We start from the raw sequence: 18,270 nt of genomic DNA on the forward strand, positions 1-18,270 counted from the left end.
ACAATGAAGCCTTTTAACAAATTCTGGTCCACCAAAACTTATTGCACAATGCAAAACTCAAGGTCTGGGGACTCTGTAGTTGTAAATGTCGCACAAGGCAAAACTTCTGCTATATTATAATAAATTGAAGACCGCTCAATTGTTTTTTGTATTTTTAAGTAATGCTAATTGGATCCTTACGTTTTAGATCATTACATGTGCAGTTTCAGTGCATCATACTTCATGTTGTCAATATATCCTAAAACATATACCTTGCAACTCGTATAAGTACATTTACTCCTAATATTGTGTGCCTTTCAATGATCGTTAGTTTCCCTTGATGATAATTAATATATAATTGAATGTATGTCACACTGTATTGAACAGTGGAATGCACTTTGAAGTCTACTACCTCAAGCGACCAACAATGGATACTGAAGTACCTAGAAACCACAGTGCCACCTTTGCCCCAAACAGCTTGTGAGTGCCTTTCACCCCAAAGCAGCTTATCAGTGCCACCCTAGCCCCCAAACAGCCTGTTTGTGCCATCTTTGCCCCAAACAGCTGGTTTGTGCCTTCTTTGCTCCCAAACAACTTGTCCGTGCCTTCTTTGCCCCTTGCCCCTCCCCATTCCAACATACACTCTGGCACACATATGTAAACACATATACACAAATTACACACACTTATTCATGCTAACATATACTCCATCTCACCCCACTTACACATCAATGCTTATACACACTCACAAACACACACCACTACACATCCATGCTCACACACAATTACACATCTTTACTCCAGTATAGGATTTTCCATGAAATGAATTATAGTGTATAATGTAAGGAGTGGTTAAGACCTTATCTATTTGTTCTCTGGCATAATAAGTGGGTAATACATCATGAAATACAACACACTGTGTGGGATTTCAGTCCTAAGCAATGGCTTTCATCTTATTCCAGCAGTTGTAAAGATCTGGATATGGCCATGTTAACTAATTTGTGAACTGTGAATGTTTTTTTAGTGCAGTTCGGAGTGCATTTTTATATTCTCTGTTGCATATCGATCTCCCATACTTGATTTGCAGTAGCATCAAAGATCATTTTAAGGTTGGAGCTCAACTTAAAATAACACCCTCTACTGCTTGTGTGCAGACAATATATTAAGTATTTGGGCTGCCTTACAAGGAGTAGGCAGGAGAGAATGAGACAGAAGTGTCCCTTAGAAGAAAGTTTGTATTCATTTGCATTTTGTAAAATGTACTGTACTTCATGCAAAACTGACTTGCAGTAAGTATATAACACATAGACCTCTCTGTGTCTTTCTGTACATATGTTCATCCTATATAAAGTACTTCATATTTTTGCTGTATGAGTAAGTGATGATAATGTGATTTTGTAGTGATTTGAAAGCTAATTTGGCAACGGTGCTGTATCTAGTTGGGGTGCTGCCCTCCCAGAACCTACCATTGTGGCCAAGTTTTTTTCTTCTTAAAAACCTACCAATGACAATGTATCCTCATGAATGAAGGCAGTGCCAGCTTAACTTCCTTAATGTAAATAGACCCATTAAAGAGGTGTTTCTTGTAACTAACGCAGTTCAGGGACGGTAGAACCTAGTAGAACAAGTTGCCAATGTTTATGCTCCAAAGAGCTAGTAAACCCAGGCCAGTATACCCTGCTGAATGGGGATCTTTTATCACAAGAGAATTACTTTTCATTTAAGTACTGTAAGGCTCCAATTACAATACTACCTTGTTTGTTTTTATCTAAACATTAGCATTTGAAATGTCTCAATTCTTACTTGAAGACCATTTTTCACTATATATTGGTAGTTATTAACTAAGATGCTTGCTTCATTTTAGGTGTTCCTAGAGAAACAGAGGAAGAGAAGGAATTTGCAGACTTTGACATCTTTGATGACCCAGAAACTCCTTATTCGACATTTAACTTCCAGTATCCAAAAAAGGCTTTTAAACGGCTCCATGACCTCATGGAATTCAACACCCTAAATAATATTGATGTGAGTATGCAATTTAAAGATATATTCATTTATTCTATTTGTCTGCGAAATTGAAAAAAAGTTCTATTTCCTGTCTAGGAAACGATTATCTCAAGAAGATCACAATACCAAATTATTTTTGCAAAGGATATTCTTATTAATCCAAGCTTATTGTGTGTTTCATGTTTCTTTCCAGTTAATAACTAGGGCTCAGTCCAGACAAAAGTTTAATGTTTCCAGGGAGGGTATGCTTTATAACCGCATAATAATTTCAAATATCTACATAAGTCTCAAGTTAAGTGGGAAAGTAGCAGAGTTTCTGGATCCAATCAGTGATTGTGAGGTCAACTGATCTCTGATTAACCAATCACAGGGATCACTTACGCTCACATGATAAAGTCAGTGCTTTAAAACATTTGTCTCTGCATCACTCTCTGACCGTGAGTTACAGAGGTGCAGGTACAGTGGAAGAGCATTTTCCAGAAATACAATTTATTAAAAGTAACCCTTCCGATCCCTTGCTGATCACAGTAATAAACTTTGAGGTGCTCATAATTTTTTCATCTTTTATTCCCCACTTGCTATTGCTCTGATTAGTACAAGATTTGTGGGAAGTTAGGTGAGCAATTGGTTCGGATAGGTTGGTTAGTGTTAGGTTGGGAGTTATTAAAAAAATAATGATAATAGGGCTGAAACAACTAATCGATAAAATCGATAATAATCGATAATGAAAATCGTTGTCAACGAATTTCATCATCGATTAATCGGATCGATTTTTATCGATTATAAAAAGAGGTTTTTTTCAGAGCAAATGCTCTGAAAAACTCCTCTCCTTATATAATCCGACCTCAAACAGAGATCGGATTATAACACCGGAATCCAGATCCCCCGCAACGCTGCAGGGGACCTGGATTCCCCTCACTGTCGGCCGGTCTCTCATAGTGATGTCCGGATCATGAACGAATCGTTCATTTGATCCGGTTCTTTTTAGTGATCCGGATGAGTCGGTTCACTAGACTGAACGATTCGTTTGTAGCGGTTCAGTCTGTGAATCATCATGCAGCTGTAACCTGATCCTAGAGCTGTGAGTCATCTGCAGAGCACTCTGGGGTCAGGTTACAGCTCATTAATTCTCACAGGAACGATGACTCATAGAGTCAGAGATTCGTTCAAAGAGTCGAATGATCCGAAGAGTCGAATGAACCGAAGAGTCGAATGAACCGAAGAGTCGAATGAACCGAAGAGTCGAATGAACCGAAGAGTCGAATGATTCGAATCTTACAGGGATCCGGATCTTACAGAGATTCGAATCATTCAGAGAAAATCACTGATACCATACTTTTATAAATAAATACATTAATAATGTTCACACTGCCCCCAAGATTTAGATTCCCCTGAGTTTGCCCCCCTTTACCTATAACTGCACCTACAGTTAACTTTATTAAATTAATTAAATTAACCCTCAATCATCAGCATAAAATTAACCCTTATACCCCATCAACCATAACTGCCCCTGAAATTAACCGTAAAGATCCCATTAACCATAACGGCCCCTGAAATTAACCCTAAAGACCCCATTAACCACAACGGCCCCTGAAATTAACCCTAAATACTCCATTAACCATAACTGCCCCTAAATTAATTGCATGTACTCCAGATAAATTACCTAATAAATTGGTATGGTTGATGGGGTCTTTAGTGTTAATTTGGGGGCAGTTATGCTTAATGGGGTGTTTAAGGATAATTTAGGGGCAGTTATGCTTAATGGGGTCTTTAGTGTTAATTTAGGGGCAGTTATGCTTAATGGGGTGTTTAAGGATAATTTAGGGGCAGTTATGCTTAATGGGGTCTTTAGTGTTAATTTAGGGGCAGTTATGCTTAATGGGGTGTTTAGGGTTAATTTGGGGGCAGTTATGGTTAATAGGGTGTTAAGGGTTAATTTTAGGGGCAGTCATGGTTGATGGGGTGTTAAGGGTTAATTTTAGGGCAGTCATGGTTGATGGGGTGTTTAGGGTTAATTTAATGGTGAGGGTTAATTTAATTAATTTAATAAAGTTAGCTTAAGGTGCAGTTGCAGGTAAAGGGGAATGTAAATCCTGGGGGCAGTGATTATGAATGTATTATTTATAACAGTATGGTGACATTCTCTGAATGATTACAATGCCAATGAAGGCAGAGAGTCGTTCAAAGATCCGGATCTTACAATGATCCGGATCTTACAATGATCCGGATCTTACAGTGATCCGGATCACTGTAAGATTCGGATCCCTGTAAGATCCGAATCTTTGAACGACTCTCTGCCTTCATTGACATCACTGGAGGCAGGGGGGAGGATTCATAATGAAAGGGGCGGGGCCAATCGTTAGTGTGCCTGCACGGAGTTACTGGAAAACAGTAACTCCGTGCAGACACACTGAGTGATCCGAAGATCCGGATCATGAATCGGATCATTTCAGTGAACGAATCGAAATGATCCGATTCACTTTAATGATCCGAACTTCCCATCACTAGTCTCTCACTTCCGTCTCTCTCCCCCTCCCATCTGCCTCCTCCCCCCTCCCATACATCACTCTGCCTCTCTACCCGGCACCGTTACTGACAGGCACTTTCCCTGCAGCTTCATAGAAGCCTCAGTGTAAGTGAAGGTGAGTAACGGAGTCTGTCTGTGCGATGCAGACCCCCACCGGCTGACAGAGGATCATCCTCTCTGATAGCCGGTGAGGGTCTGCATCGCACAGACAGCCTCCGTTACTGCCCTTCACTTACACTGTGGCTTCTATGAAGCTGCAGTGAAAGTGCCTTCAGTAACGGAGCCGGGTAGAGAGGCAGAGCGGTGTATGGGAGGGGGGAGGAGTCAGAGGGGTGTATGGGAGCCCCCCTCCAATACACCACACTGGCTCCTCCCCCTCTCATACGCCACTCTGCCTCTCTGCCCGGCTCCCTGGTGTCTTGTCAGAAACGGAGGTTCACAGGAGGCAGAGTGGAGTATGGGAGGGGGGAGGAGGCAAAGTGATGTATGGGAGGGGGAGGAGCCAACGTGATGTATAGGAGGAGGCAGAGTGGAGTATGGGAGGAGCCAGAGTGGAGTATGGGAGGGGGAGGAGCCAGAGTGGTGTATGGGAGGAGGCAGAGTGGAGTATGGGAGGGGGGAGGAGCCAAAGTGATGTATGGGAGGGGAGGAGGCAGAGTGGTATATGGGAGGGGGAGGAGGCAAAGTGATGTGTGGTAGGGGAGGAGCCAAAGTGATGTATGGGCGGGGGAGGAGGCAGAGTGGTGTATGGGAGGGGGGAGGAGGCAGAGTGGAGTATGAGAGAGGGGAGGAGCCAGAGTGGTGTATGGGAGGGGGAGGAGCCAGAGTGGTGTATGGGAGGGGGAGGAGCCAGAGTGGTGTATGGGTGAGTTATAGTGGTGTATGGGGGGTATTATGAATTTTTAGGGCATATAGGGGGTATAAGGCATATGGATATTAGGCATATCAGGGGGGCATAAACATATCTGGGGGTAAAAGGTATATCAGGGGGCTCAGTTGCATATCACTGGCATATAAGGAGTATAAGGCATATCAGGGGCACAGTGGAATCTGGCATATAAGAGGTATAAGGCATATATGGGGGCAGAGTGGCAAGCTGGGGGTCAGATGTGCATAACTGGGGGCAGTTTGGTAAATAAAAAAATGTAAACAAGGCTTTTTTCTCAGTTTTTATTAAATATGAAAAATAGTTAACATATGAATTAATATTTACTAATAACTTTGTATTAAAACCTAGCTTGAGACGCACTGTGTTTGGGTTCTTGTAGCTTTTATTATTATGTCAGTAAAATAAGAAGATGAATAGAGAGAGAGAGAGGCCATTGCAATAAAGAGATGAAAGTGTAAATTGTACGTTTTTTTTATTGCAATTTTTCTTCAATTTAAAATAATGTATTTTTTTATCCGATTAATCGATTAATCGACAAAATAATCGGCCAACTAATCGATTATTAAAATAATCGTTAGTTGCAGCCCTAAATGATAACATTTTTTTCCTATAGGGTCGTCTTATATTCAGGCTTTTTCTGTTTTTTCTAAATTAATATTCAGATTTGGGGGTCGTCTTAAAATCGAGCAAATATGGTATATAAGAATTATCATCCCATCCACTTTTTCTGCGTTACAGTGAGCTTTATTATCTAGTTTGTCATATGTCAGTAGATTGATCTTTGTACTACTGTGAACGTTTAATAGGGCATTATCATGTTTATATGTTTTTATAGTCAACTCTTTTAGATGCTTTCATGTTATAGCAGATCTGGGATATTCACACAAAATTGTACATAAACCAGCAGCATTCTTTCACCTAAAACACATATGAAAATTTGAATGTTTCTGACAACAAAGATTTTTTTCTAACTGCAACCTACTACCATAATAGCTTTAGTGACATTTTCTCTAAATATTTGAAGATTATTGTAAAAAAAGGAAATGTTCTTAGATTGATTCATAGTTCATCCCATCTGTCATGACGGAGTTGGCTACTTTCCACTGTAAATTCCACCAACCTTTTTATTAAGAGGATCTGTGTAACATAGACTGAATATTTGATCACCATTCTGAGGTTTTCATGAAGACTTTCAAATTGCACAATATTTAAGAAAATATAAACTAGGGCTTCTAAAAGTGAGTAACTCACTATGGTTTTACCACTAGCAGTTTGAACAGATCTTAACTTTTACTTAGCTTATATTCTGGAAAATATTTTTTTTTTACCAAAGCTCTAGCTTTATATTCTCAAGTAATTCTATTAGAAAATCGGGTGGCAAATCTTCTATAATGCAATATTTGAGTGTACAGTTTTTAATTAAAGTTTAGACCTCAGGCATGACATTGGTAGTCTGTGTGATTCAAATTATATATTAGTGATGATGAAATTAATGATGAAATAAAGTCTTATGGTCTTATTTAAGGTTAGGTTTCATCTTGCCCTGATTGAGCACAAGCTACAAATGGTGATGTAAAATATGCACGTGAAACAATTACTGAAAAAAAAAGTCGAAATGTGGCTTGGTACCTTCCTGAGTCTTGGTTCTTTTTTTAATTAGACTAGTCCTTTAGTTATATACTCTGAACATTGAATGATGTAAACAATTGGGTTCAATATAAATTACCGTATTTGCTCGATTATAAGACAAGGTTATTTCCAGAGAAAATGCTTATAATCGGTGTCATCTTATAATCAGACCTCAAATAGTCAGAAGCACCGGTAAGTTGTTTTTTTCTTTGGGGGGTGTTAAATGGGGGAATAAGGCATTTCTGTAGGCAGAGTGCTCTATTAAATGCATTTTAACCCCCTTAATGACATTCTGCGTCCAGAAATGCCTTTTAACCCTCTATACGCCATCTGCCTCCTGAAATGCCTTATACCTCCCTATATGCCACTTTGCCCCATAATATGCCTTTTGACGCCCTAAATGCCAGAGTAGCATATAGGGGTATAAGGCATTTCTGGAGGGAGAGTGGCACATAGGGGGTCAAAAGGCATATCATGGGGCACAGTGGCATTTAGAGGGTTAAAGGCATATCATGGGGCACAGTGGCATATAAGGGGGAATAAGGCATTTCTGGGGCAGAGTGGCAATCTTGGGGGTAGATGTGCATAACTAGGGGGGGCAGGTTGGAAAATAAAAGGAAATAAAAACAAAATATTTTTCTCAATCATAGCTTTTATTTAAAAAAAATAATTCATGTAAACTAACAGTTACTGGTTGTCTTATATTCACCCTTTTTCTTTTTTTCCTAAATTAATATTCAGAATTTGGGGGAGCAAATACGGTATATATTTTTTTCTTTGTGAGTAATAAACATGACAAGTCATTAATACTAAGATAGCAGTACATAATGTTCAGATCCATATCAATCCTGTTGAATTTCATAATGGACTGTATACTAAATTAATAATTATTTAATGTTTCATCTTGTTTTAGAAAATAAAGCAAGCAATTGTGGACAGCATGGAATACAGAAGAACCCACCCGTCCCGGTGTTCGGTGTCACTTAATGATATTGAAGCCCGGAAATTCTTTAATAAGAACCACTAACACAAAAACTGCGTTTTCTAGGTTTTTAGTTTAGATGTCTACGTACATACTGGTAATTGTTGTAGCATAAAATGTGCATAGGCAGGGGGGTATACCTTTTATTTATCAGTATCACAAAATGTTACATTCCTTTTTATATTGAGGCTTTAAATGTTTATGTATTAAAGTACATCAATTTTATGACTATTACAGTTATTATTTGTTTCTTTTGTGTAATATACATGACTAACATTTTACTTTAAATAAAATGGGTTTTAAATTTTTCTCACAAGCAAATTGGTTTAATCTTCAATCAAGAAAAATTTATACATTTTCGCTGTGGAATCTCCAATATTGGTGACATTATGGAGGACCAAAAAGTGATACCATTCTTGGATATACAATTTAGATATAATATTTCAAATAGAGAACTATTTTCATATCTGCGTATAAAAAACTTTTTGTTAAAAAATTTATTAAGAAAACGAGATAAATGGGATGACTTTTTTCTGAAACCACCTCAAACAAATATGATATCCAAAATATTAAAATTATTAGTAAATTCGTCTTCATCCTGCGATAAAGTTAAAACAATCTTACTGTGGGAAAGAGATTTACAGAAAGAGTTTCCAATACAAAACTGGCACAAAGCTTGGCAACATACTAGGAAAGCAGTTCACTGCTTAAATCTTCACGAGCAGTATTATAAGTTGCTGCATCGTTGGTATATGGTTCCATCCAGACTCAATAAAATATCTAATAATACGACTGATCTGTGTTGGCGATGTTATAGAACAACTGGAAATCACTTTCATATATGGTGGGAATGCGACTATCTGCAACCAATTAAGGAAAAAGTAATTTCTTTATTTTGTTTAGCTACTGGGATTAATATAATTCTTACTCCACAGATTTTCTTGTTTCATTTAGATATACCTCAAATTTCGAAATACAATAAAATATTATTAGTTAATATATTATTGGCATGTAAAATCTGTATCACTCGCTTTTGGAAACAACAAGAAATCCCTCCATGGAAAGAAATTTCCAATCAAATAAAAGTTCAATCAATATCCGAAAAATATTTCTACCGGAATAACTTAGATTTCTATATTAAAATTTGGGCTGGATGGAACCAAACGAATTACTCTATCTCTTAGAGGGGAATACTCCTAATGTTTAACCCTACTATAATATTAAGCTTTCGAAGTTAGATACTCCCGGAACTCTATGGTCTCATATGGATAGCTATATAGGGCATTGTGTAAATTTCGTATGTAGAAGGTAAATGATGCGAATCTGTTAAATTATTATTTGAAGATATGTATCTTCAAATATTCTTACTAAGTATACTACAGATGTAAGGGGTATAAAGATAATGTATTAATTACCTTCATGTCTATGTATGTCATAGAAAGAATATGATTGTTTATGTGTTTAAGTCTAATTGTTTTTTTTTTTTGTTTTATGTCTTATAAAAGAAGGAAAATTTAATAAAGAATAATTTAAAAAAAAAAGAAAAATTTATACATTTTAACAAGTGTGAACACTGAAATTATAAATTTTTACTTCATGTCCTGCTTCTGGACTTTTTAGTCAAAAGTAAATACCTTTTATTGGGTCTTCAGATCTGGAGTGTCTTCTGAGGTCCTGAAATCTACATGGTGATTCTATATCTTGTTTACCTTCGACTACCATAATAGCGTTAGTGACTCTGTCGCCCGGTGGACCAATAGAGTTATATCCACGAAGAAAATGTTTAGCAAAGTGTCTGGGTCAGACAAAGAATCAAGTATTATCGAGGAAAACAATGAAAAAAAAGTATTTGCATAGTAAGAAAGAGCCGATCTGCAAACTTAACTTTTAATACTAAATATGAAAAAGTAAAATTACATTGTTTTACATAATAACATAGGACAAAAATACAACAAAAAAATCATTTCTGATGGACTTAAGCGCAGGAAAATGGACGAAAAGCTTCAGAAATCTTATTGAGGATTTTTTTTTTTTTTTGTATTTCGTCCTGTCATGAAGTGAAACAATATAGTTTTACTTTTTTATATTTTTACCATATGTGTGTTTCATTAAGGTTCTTCATTTCCGTGTTCGATGTAGCCACACAAGTTACACATCCTTTTTTCAGAACAAATAGGGCTTTCATTGGAAACCATAGAAACATGTACAAAGTAATCACTTTTTGCTAGTATTTAAAAAAACAAACAAACGTTTTTTTGGGGTTTTTTTGCAATTCTACATTTCAGCTGACACTGTGGCCAGATTTATGTTCGGCAACATCCCCTGATTACAGACATACCCCACTTACGTATTGTTTATGTTCTAGTTTGCCATATCATCCCTTACATAGTACCTATAAGGTAGTAATTTTAATAGTTATGGCTTAATGTGTCTGGGGGCAGTAAACGGGCAGTGAGTTATACTTTTTAAATGTAGAGCTAGGTCAATAGGATGTAAGGGCTTTTTTCTATTTATTTATTGCACTGTTGTCAGTGGATAGGGCTCCCTCTAGGGATTTCTCAAATTATTTTTTTTTATGCCAGTGATGCCACACTAATATTGGCACCCTGGATAAATATGAGCAAACAAGGTTGCAAAAATGTGACATTGGACTGTAGTATTGGAGACTTTCTGATCCCAAGATGCAGCTAACTTGTGCAATTCTCCATCTGTGATGCTTGGAGATTTTTTGGCAACTCGAACCGTCCTCTTTGCAGTCCGTTGAGACAATGAAGACACACGTCCTCTTCCAGGTCATTAGTCATTCATCACAATGGGTAAGACCAAGGAATATATCTGTGATGTGCTGTAAAATGGTAGTTTTGCAAATGTAATTAATTGTGTTTGGCCTGGTTGTTTTTTTAAGATTTGTTCTTGTCTATTTTAAAAAAAATAATGTAAGGTAAAATATCAGCTTTGGTGAACCATCTAAGTGTAAACTGGTAACTGGGGTGTTAATTGCCAGGATGGAATTAAATGACAGGAAGGAGGAAAATGTATATCTTGCACATTTCAGCTTTTGTCCCACAGACGTCGGGGGCGTTCCAGCTGATGGCAGTGGGAAACACCCCCATTTACAGGAAAGAAAATGGGCAGGGAGTGGGGCGTGTCAAGACCCCGCTCCCGTGATCCGGAGGATTCGGGTCTTGACCCGGAGAACCGGAGGAGCAGCGCTCCCCAGGTATGAGCATCAGTGATTTTGAAGAATCACAGCTTGTTAATGCAAATTGAAAAGACCTCAACTAGAGAGAACAATAATTATGTAGATTTTAAATATGCAGAAATAAATTGGAAATATTTAGCCTGTAGTTTCTCCAAAGGGAAGAGGTTTTTTGGTATGATGAAAGATAACTGGTTGACTGGTTGAGTTAGTGGAAGGGTCTATCAGAAATGAATCATTAAAAACAGTATAGAAATTCTATCCAAGTCAATTCAAGTTGGCATTTAGGGAACAATGGCCACAACATGGTTTATTTTAACATGTACTTGGTGTTGCCTCACAAATGTCTTTTCCCTCTAGTGATTCCCTGAACTTCAACTTTCACTTCTGGAAGTGTTCATCTGGTTAAATAAGAGAGAAAGTTAGGTTTGTGAGATGAATCCACGGGACAACTGTGCCTCTAAGCACCAGCTCTCAAACCATGTAAGGGGTCCGCACGCAGCTGTTTTGACTTTGTCAGAAGACACAAAGGCGCGTTGTTGCAAAACAACAAAAGAAGGCTGAGATCTCAAAAGAGAAGTGGATTCTAACAAGGTCGGCTCTAAGATAGTTGTAGAAAATCTGCGGTGCAAGCCAGGCATCAGTGACGAGGTGGGCCCAGTTAGAAAGAACTTCAAAGCATATTAATTCCAGATATGTATAAAGTAACTCAGTGCGCAAGAGAGGGCTTGCTGCCTAAGGTAACCAGAGAAATTTAGATAGATTTATAAATTTAAATGGGTCTTGTCCTGATAAAGCTTCCTCAAATTCCACCTATCGCGAACACACTACAGAGGTATGCATTGTGTTGATCTGCACAGCCAGGAAATATTTGTGTAGGTTCCTAGACCACCGAGCAGATACATGATGGATTCTGTACCTCCCACAAGGAGCAGGCTTACAAGACGATGATGCAGCAGTACATCACTCTGTCATAGCGCTACTGCATGGGGATCTCTGCATCTCCCGCCTTCTGGAAAGGCTGTGGATCTCTCGGATCTTACTACCATGTCTTATTTCATGTGTTCTACAAAGGTCACTAGCGCTCCAATCTTACTATCGAAGCCACAAAATACACTTATGAATCGCGAAAACACTCTTATTGCTAGGATGGTACTGGCGGCTCAAAGGGCCACTAAACAATAAACAAGTTTCCAAGAGGATCTCCCTAGTCCCCCTGAGAATTCTGCAGGTTGAATACAAGTACTGCATTCAACCATGCAAGTCAATGGAGCCCAGCTTTTTAATCAAAATGTGATTAGTACAATAAAAAAAACTTTAAAAATGGGGAAAATAAAAATAGTTTAAAAAAACTGGTAACATTTACAAATAATTATTCAGTGATGTCTTCATCAGGGGAACCATCCAGTTCCAACAAAATTTTAAAAAAAAATTAAAAAGTTTTTTCTAAGCAAGTGCTAAAATGAGCGAGGTTTCCCAAAAATATTTTGGGGTGTCTAGTTTAAAAAATTTACGGTTTGATGGGAAAAATTGAATTGGCCAGTTTCAGCGATGTCCCAAATAGGGCATAGGCCCAGATAGATGACAAAAAAGAAAAACAAAAAGCGCACCTCCCGAATGTGGTCTTTAAGCCCCCAAAAATTTAAATGCACGAGTGGTATCACTCTACTCAGGGGATATTGCTAAGCACAAATTGGGTGGTGTTTGTCAGTGACATATACCAAGTGCGGCAAAATTCATACCTAATGTACATCATACAATGTGTGTGAACAAAAACACAAAAAATTACTACCACAAACTTTGACAAAGACTGGTGATAGAATTACTGCATGTAAAGAGTTATAATACCACAATTTGACCACCATGTGATGGGGTAAATTGAATTGGCCTGGTTTAGAGGTGTCCCAAATAGGACATGGGGCAGGATGGCCAGATGGCAAAATTCTAAATTGAAAAATGCACTTCTCCAAAATGTGGCCTTTTAGCCCCTAAACAACACAACAAACCTATGCATGGGTGGTATCACTATACTCAGGGGATGCTGAACACATATTGGGGTGTTGTTTAACTGTGACATATACCAGGAGCTATAAATTCAATACTGAAGTAGAATTTGTGTGGAAAAAATTACTAGCACAAAGGCTCGTAGTAGAATTAGTGCATGGAAAGGGTTAAAACATCAGCGTTGAAATACCTTGGGGTAAACATATCGTTTGATGGGGTGAATTGAATTGGCCAGCTTCAAAGATGTCTCACATAGCACATGGAGCAGAATGACCAGATCTGAAAAAAAATGGTTTTGAAATAGCAAAACACTACTTGCATTTAAAAAGCAAAAAAAAACATAAAAACATTGGGCATTTCTAAACTCGTGACAAATAGTAAAATCTATTTTGAATGTTTTTCCATTAGCTTTTGTAGATGACTAAATGATTTTTCAAATAAAAATGAGAATATTTTACAATATTGCCATAAAAATGTATTACAACTACACAAGAGCACCGATAAAATATTGTCCACAGTATTCTCTAGAAGCTATTCTCATACTCATACTCTTCCTTTTTAAAGTATCCGTGCTCAAATTAGTATATTACATTTCATACTAAAACGGAAGAATTTGTCACATTTCAAAATGTGTTTCTTTACAATTTAACAAATATCAAACCAGGAAACGGCCTGTCTCCTTACTTGTAGTAAATAGCAAAATTTTATATGAACATTCTCATTGCCAAAGAATACACACACAACTGGAAAAAGTAAACACACAGATGAGTGACTTCAAATCATAGTTTGGTCTAAATCAATTTCTACTCTTTTCCTTGTGTTTTCATTGTGTTTATATCCTTCTGTTGAACATATTGACTTAATAAAGCATAGGAATTCAAGAACTTTGGATGAGTGATTACAGGCTTCAAAAAAATTGAAAACACGTGTGCTGTGATCCATTATCGAAGGAACAACAGTGACATCTACTGATTATTTGGCACAAATGCTTTTCACTCACAGGAGGAACACTTGGCACTTGTTAGTAAAAGAGTTTATTTAGAGAGCAGCAACAAATGCCATAGTGCTATTACGATAGAGACAGCATAAAAGAACAATACCATGTTTAACACATACCGGTACTGGGGGTGGAGCTGGACAGTTACATAATATGGCTGCATGTAGTATAGGGAAAGATCTAGAGAGCCCTAAAAGCTTGTTTGCAAGGGATTCATTAAACAACATAAGTCTCAATCAGTAGACATCATAGCCTCACAGCTGCAGAGTAAGTGATTGGCATCAGATATATTATTTTTTCTACCCAGAGCCATCTTTAATATTGAATGGACCAGGCTTGCTTGGTTGCTGGTGGTAGGTGACTGGTCAGCCAAGTGTGTGCCATTTGCCAAACCACACTTCTGGAGGCAACTATTTATTCATATATTTTTTTTTAATTATGTGGCTGGGGGCGCTGTATATGAGGCTGGGATCACTTAATGTAGGGTCACATGTACGTGCCACACTGACTCTGTAGATTAGGAGGAGACTGACAGTCAATGCAGTCTTCTCTCCTTTTGACCCTAGTGTGACTCCACGTGAGACATCCTCCTGCCACATCAGCAGGGAGGAGCACAATACTTTGCCAATCGCATATACAGTATATGTATACTGGTGAAAAGTTAGTAATGACTGAAACGTCGACTTGACTTTGAATAAAATGAAATTGTCAATTTAAAGACCTGGAGTGCTGACCATCTTTTTGAAAGTGTTTTATATATATATATATATATATATATATATATACCTGCAGGGTTTTGTATATAATCGTGATGGGCCATAAAAATGGATATATTTTGAAAAATAAATTTGACTTTCTATTCCTTCCTTTTTTGTGTCATGTAAGAAAGGACGTGTCCTCAAATGTCTTAGAAGTGTCCCAAGATAATGGGTAATTGTCCATGTGTTGTAAGTTGTCATATGGGTAATTTGTCCATTTATATTCTTAAAGAGATATAAAGTTTTATTTAGACACATAACACCCAGGACAGCTCTAATGCCAACTAATGTGATAAGGAGTGCGTGTCTGGATTATCAGGGCATTATTATTTTCTAATGGGAGGGAGTTAAGTCCAACCTTTGGAAGAATATTAAGGATGTTGTAAGCTCTTTAAGGCTTACTCCATGATTAAACTAATGTTTCATATGAGGATGGTGTAAGGTTTGGGAGAATGAGGAGTCCGGTATGCAGGAATAACTCTGGTCAGGAAGCGTAACCAGGGTCAGGATCACAGGAGACAGCAAAGTCCAGATAACAATAGCTGGGGTCAGGTTCACGGAAGACAGCAAAGTCCAGGGTCGGGATAATAAAAGTCAGAAAAGTCCAAAAGGGAATCCGAGGTCAGCAACAAGATCAATCCAATTCAGCATCCAAAGCATAGAGGAGCTCAACAAGGAACGAACGGCACGAACTTGCGTGACGTCATCCACGCGCGTTCCCCGCCGTCTCCATTCGGGGGCGAATAAAGTTGATTGGGGGCACGCATGCCCAGAAGCAGCCATGCGGGAGGCAGCCAAGGAGGAAAAGTGCCGCTGGACCCGGCACCCACGGTTAGCGGGTACTTAGGTGAGTGACTCCGATGGGGTCTCAGACGAGGACCCTGACAGATGGACCCTTGGTCAGAGACAACTAGGGATGGTCTAGGAGGACAATATATCTTCCCTTCAGTTGACCCGCTAGGTACCATGACTGCCATGACTTAGCTTTCTTCAAAGAAATAAAGTTGAAACCTAATTCTAAGTAGCAGAACAGGCAAAAGGGTCGGGGCAAGCTGTCTTACTTGCAAACGTCCCAAAATAAGCCATAATGAATGGATAAAGGTGGACAAATGGCCTGTTGAAGTCTCAGAGAAAGAGCCAGTGAAACAGTATCGCATAGAAGGGAAAAGAAATTATTTTAAGTCAAGCTAATTTTCCTTATCATAATAGCATAAGCAGCTGCTACTTTTCATACACACAACAGCTGTTTTGTTTTTGTTTTTTTAAAGATTATCAACACATTTTTGTGTAAACCTTTTATTCATAATTTCAGTTTGGCAATGTGTTTCACTATACTATTTTATGCATAGAATATGTAATAGAAAAGTATCCACAGCTAGTACATTAACGACTATTTGAACATATAGAAATAGACTGATGGTATATTAGAACACAGTGGCAGTGTGCAGTATATATTTTGACTACATACTGTGCTATATAAAAAAACTTTTTTGATTATCTTTTGATTACAAATGTATTTATTTTTGCCATGCACTTATACATAAACATGCTGCCTATGATCATTACATGGTTGATCCATGGGCAGATCCAGGGGGGTAATTGAGCAATTGCCCTCCTTCCCGAGAAGGTGTGCTACAGGCCGTGCTTCCTCAGCCCTAACACGCTAAGTCTAAATGTCAGGATATGATGTCATTACCTAGTGCTCAGACATAACGTGTGAGGACCTTGAGAGAGAAGAAGAGCTGGCAACAGAAGTAAGTTGTGTAGAACTAAGCATGTAAATCTGTTGTTTGCTATATGTAGCTATATGTAGTATGTGTGTGTAAGTATGTTAATGTGTGTTAATATACCGTATTTGCTCGATTATAAGACGAGGTTTTTTCCAGAGCAAATGCTCTGAAAAATACCCCTCGTCTTATAATCAGGGTCGTCTTATAATCAGACCTCAAATAGGTCTGATTATGAGACTAAGATCCAGATCCCCCGAGGACCTGGATCCTCCTGTGTTAATCCCCCCCCCCCCAATTTACCGGTGCTTCTGAGTCCCCGGTGCTTAGTCCGGGCTGCGTGTAGAGCTCTACGCGATACAATCGCGTAGAGCTCTACACGCTTCCCGGACTAAGCACTGGGGACCCAGATGCAGGGGACCTGGATCCTCCTGTGTTAACCCCCGACCCAACTTACCGGTGCATCTGAGTCCCCGGTGCTTAGTCCGGGCTGCGTGTAGAGCTCTACGCGATTGTATCGTGTAGAGCTCTACGCTCTACACGATACAATCGCGTAGAGCTCTAAACGCTGCCCGGACTAAGCACCGGGGACTCAGAAGCACCGGTAAGTTGGAGGGGGGGGGCATAACACAGGAGGATGCAGGGGACCTGCATCCTCCTGTGTTATGCCCCCTCCAACGTACCGGTGCTTCTGAGTCCCCGGTGCTTAGAGCTCTACGCGATTCGCGTGGAGCTCTACATGCTGCCCGGACTAAGCACCTGGGGCTCAGATGCAGGGGACCTGGACCCTCCTGTGTTATGCGCCCCCCCCAACTCAGAAGCACCGGTAAGTTTGGAGGAGGGAGGGGGAGTGTTAAATGTGGGTTTGAGGCATTTCTGGAGGCAGAGTGCTCTGTGAAATGCCTTTTAACCCCTTTAATGCCACTCTGCCTCCTGAAATGCCTTAAACCTCCCTATATGCCACTCTTCCCCATAATATGCCTTTTAACCCTCTAAGTGCCAGAGTGGCATATAGGGTTAAAAGGCATATCATGGGGCACAGTGGCATATAGGGTTAAAAGGCATATTATGGGGCACTGTGGCATTTAGAGGGTTAAAAGGCATATCATGGGGCACAGTGGCATATAGGGGGTATAAGGCACTTCTGGGGCAGATGTGCATAACTGGGGGACAGGTTGGAAAATAGAAGGAAATAAAACCAAAATATTTTTCTCAAGCATAGCTTTTATTAAAAAAAGTGTTTAAATGAATTAACATTTACTGGTAAAACTTTTTTCCTATAGGGTCGTCTTATATTCAGGCTTTTTCTTTTTTTCCTAAATTAATATTAAGATTTGGGGGGTCGTCTTATAATCAGGGTCGTTTTATAATCGAGCAAATACGGTAAGTATTTTACTGTGTGTTTATAAGTATGTTAGCATTTTATGTTACTGTGTGTGCTGCTTGGGAGACAGGACAGAGGAGTAGTTTGTGTGCATATGTAGTGTTGTGCTAGAATCAGTATGTATGTAAAGTGTTAGTCACTGTGTGCATTATATATATATACACATACATACACACTAATACTGTGTCTGG

General features: G+C 38.8%; 1 protein-coding gene across 1 annotated transcript in view; it reads left to right on the forward strand.

The window, feature by feature from the left end:
- LOC149284445 (cytosolic phospholipase A2) overlaps positions 1-8,055 on the forward strand; it is a 52,478-nt gene extending 44,423 nt beyond the window's left edge. Inside the window, exons 16-17 of the mRNA XM_089496725.1 lie at positions 1,844-2,001; positions 7,942-8,055. Coding sequence (XP_089352851.1) covers positions 1,844-2,001; positions 7,942-8,055 — 272 coding nt within the window. The remainder of the gene's footprint in view (positions 1-1,843; positions 2,002-7,941) is intronic.
- The last annotated feature ends 10,215 nt before the right edge of the window (positions 8,056-18,270 follow it).

The sequence above is a fragment of the Sceloporus occidentalis genome, unplaced genomic scaffold, assembly GCF_023333645.1.
Source record: "Sceloporus occidentalis isolate IW3139 unplaced genomic scaffold, rSceOcc1.0.p SCAF_93, whole genome shotgun sequence".
Taxonomy (NCBI): Eukaryota; Metazoa; Chordata; class Lepidosauria; order Squamata; family Phrynosomatidae; genus Sceloporus; species Sceloporus occidentalis.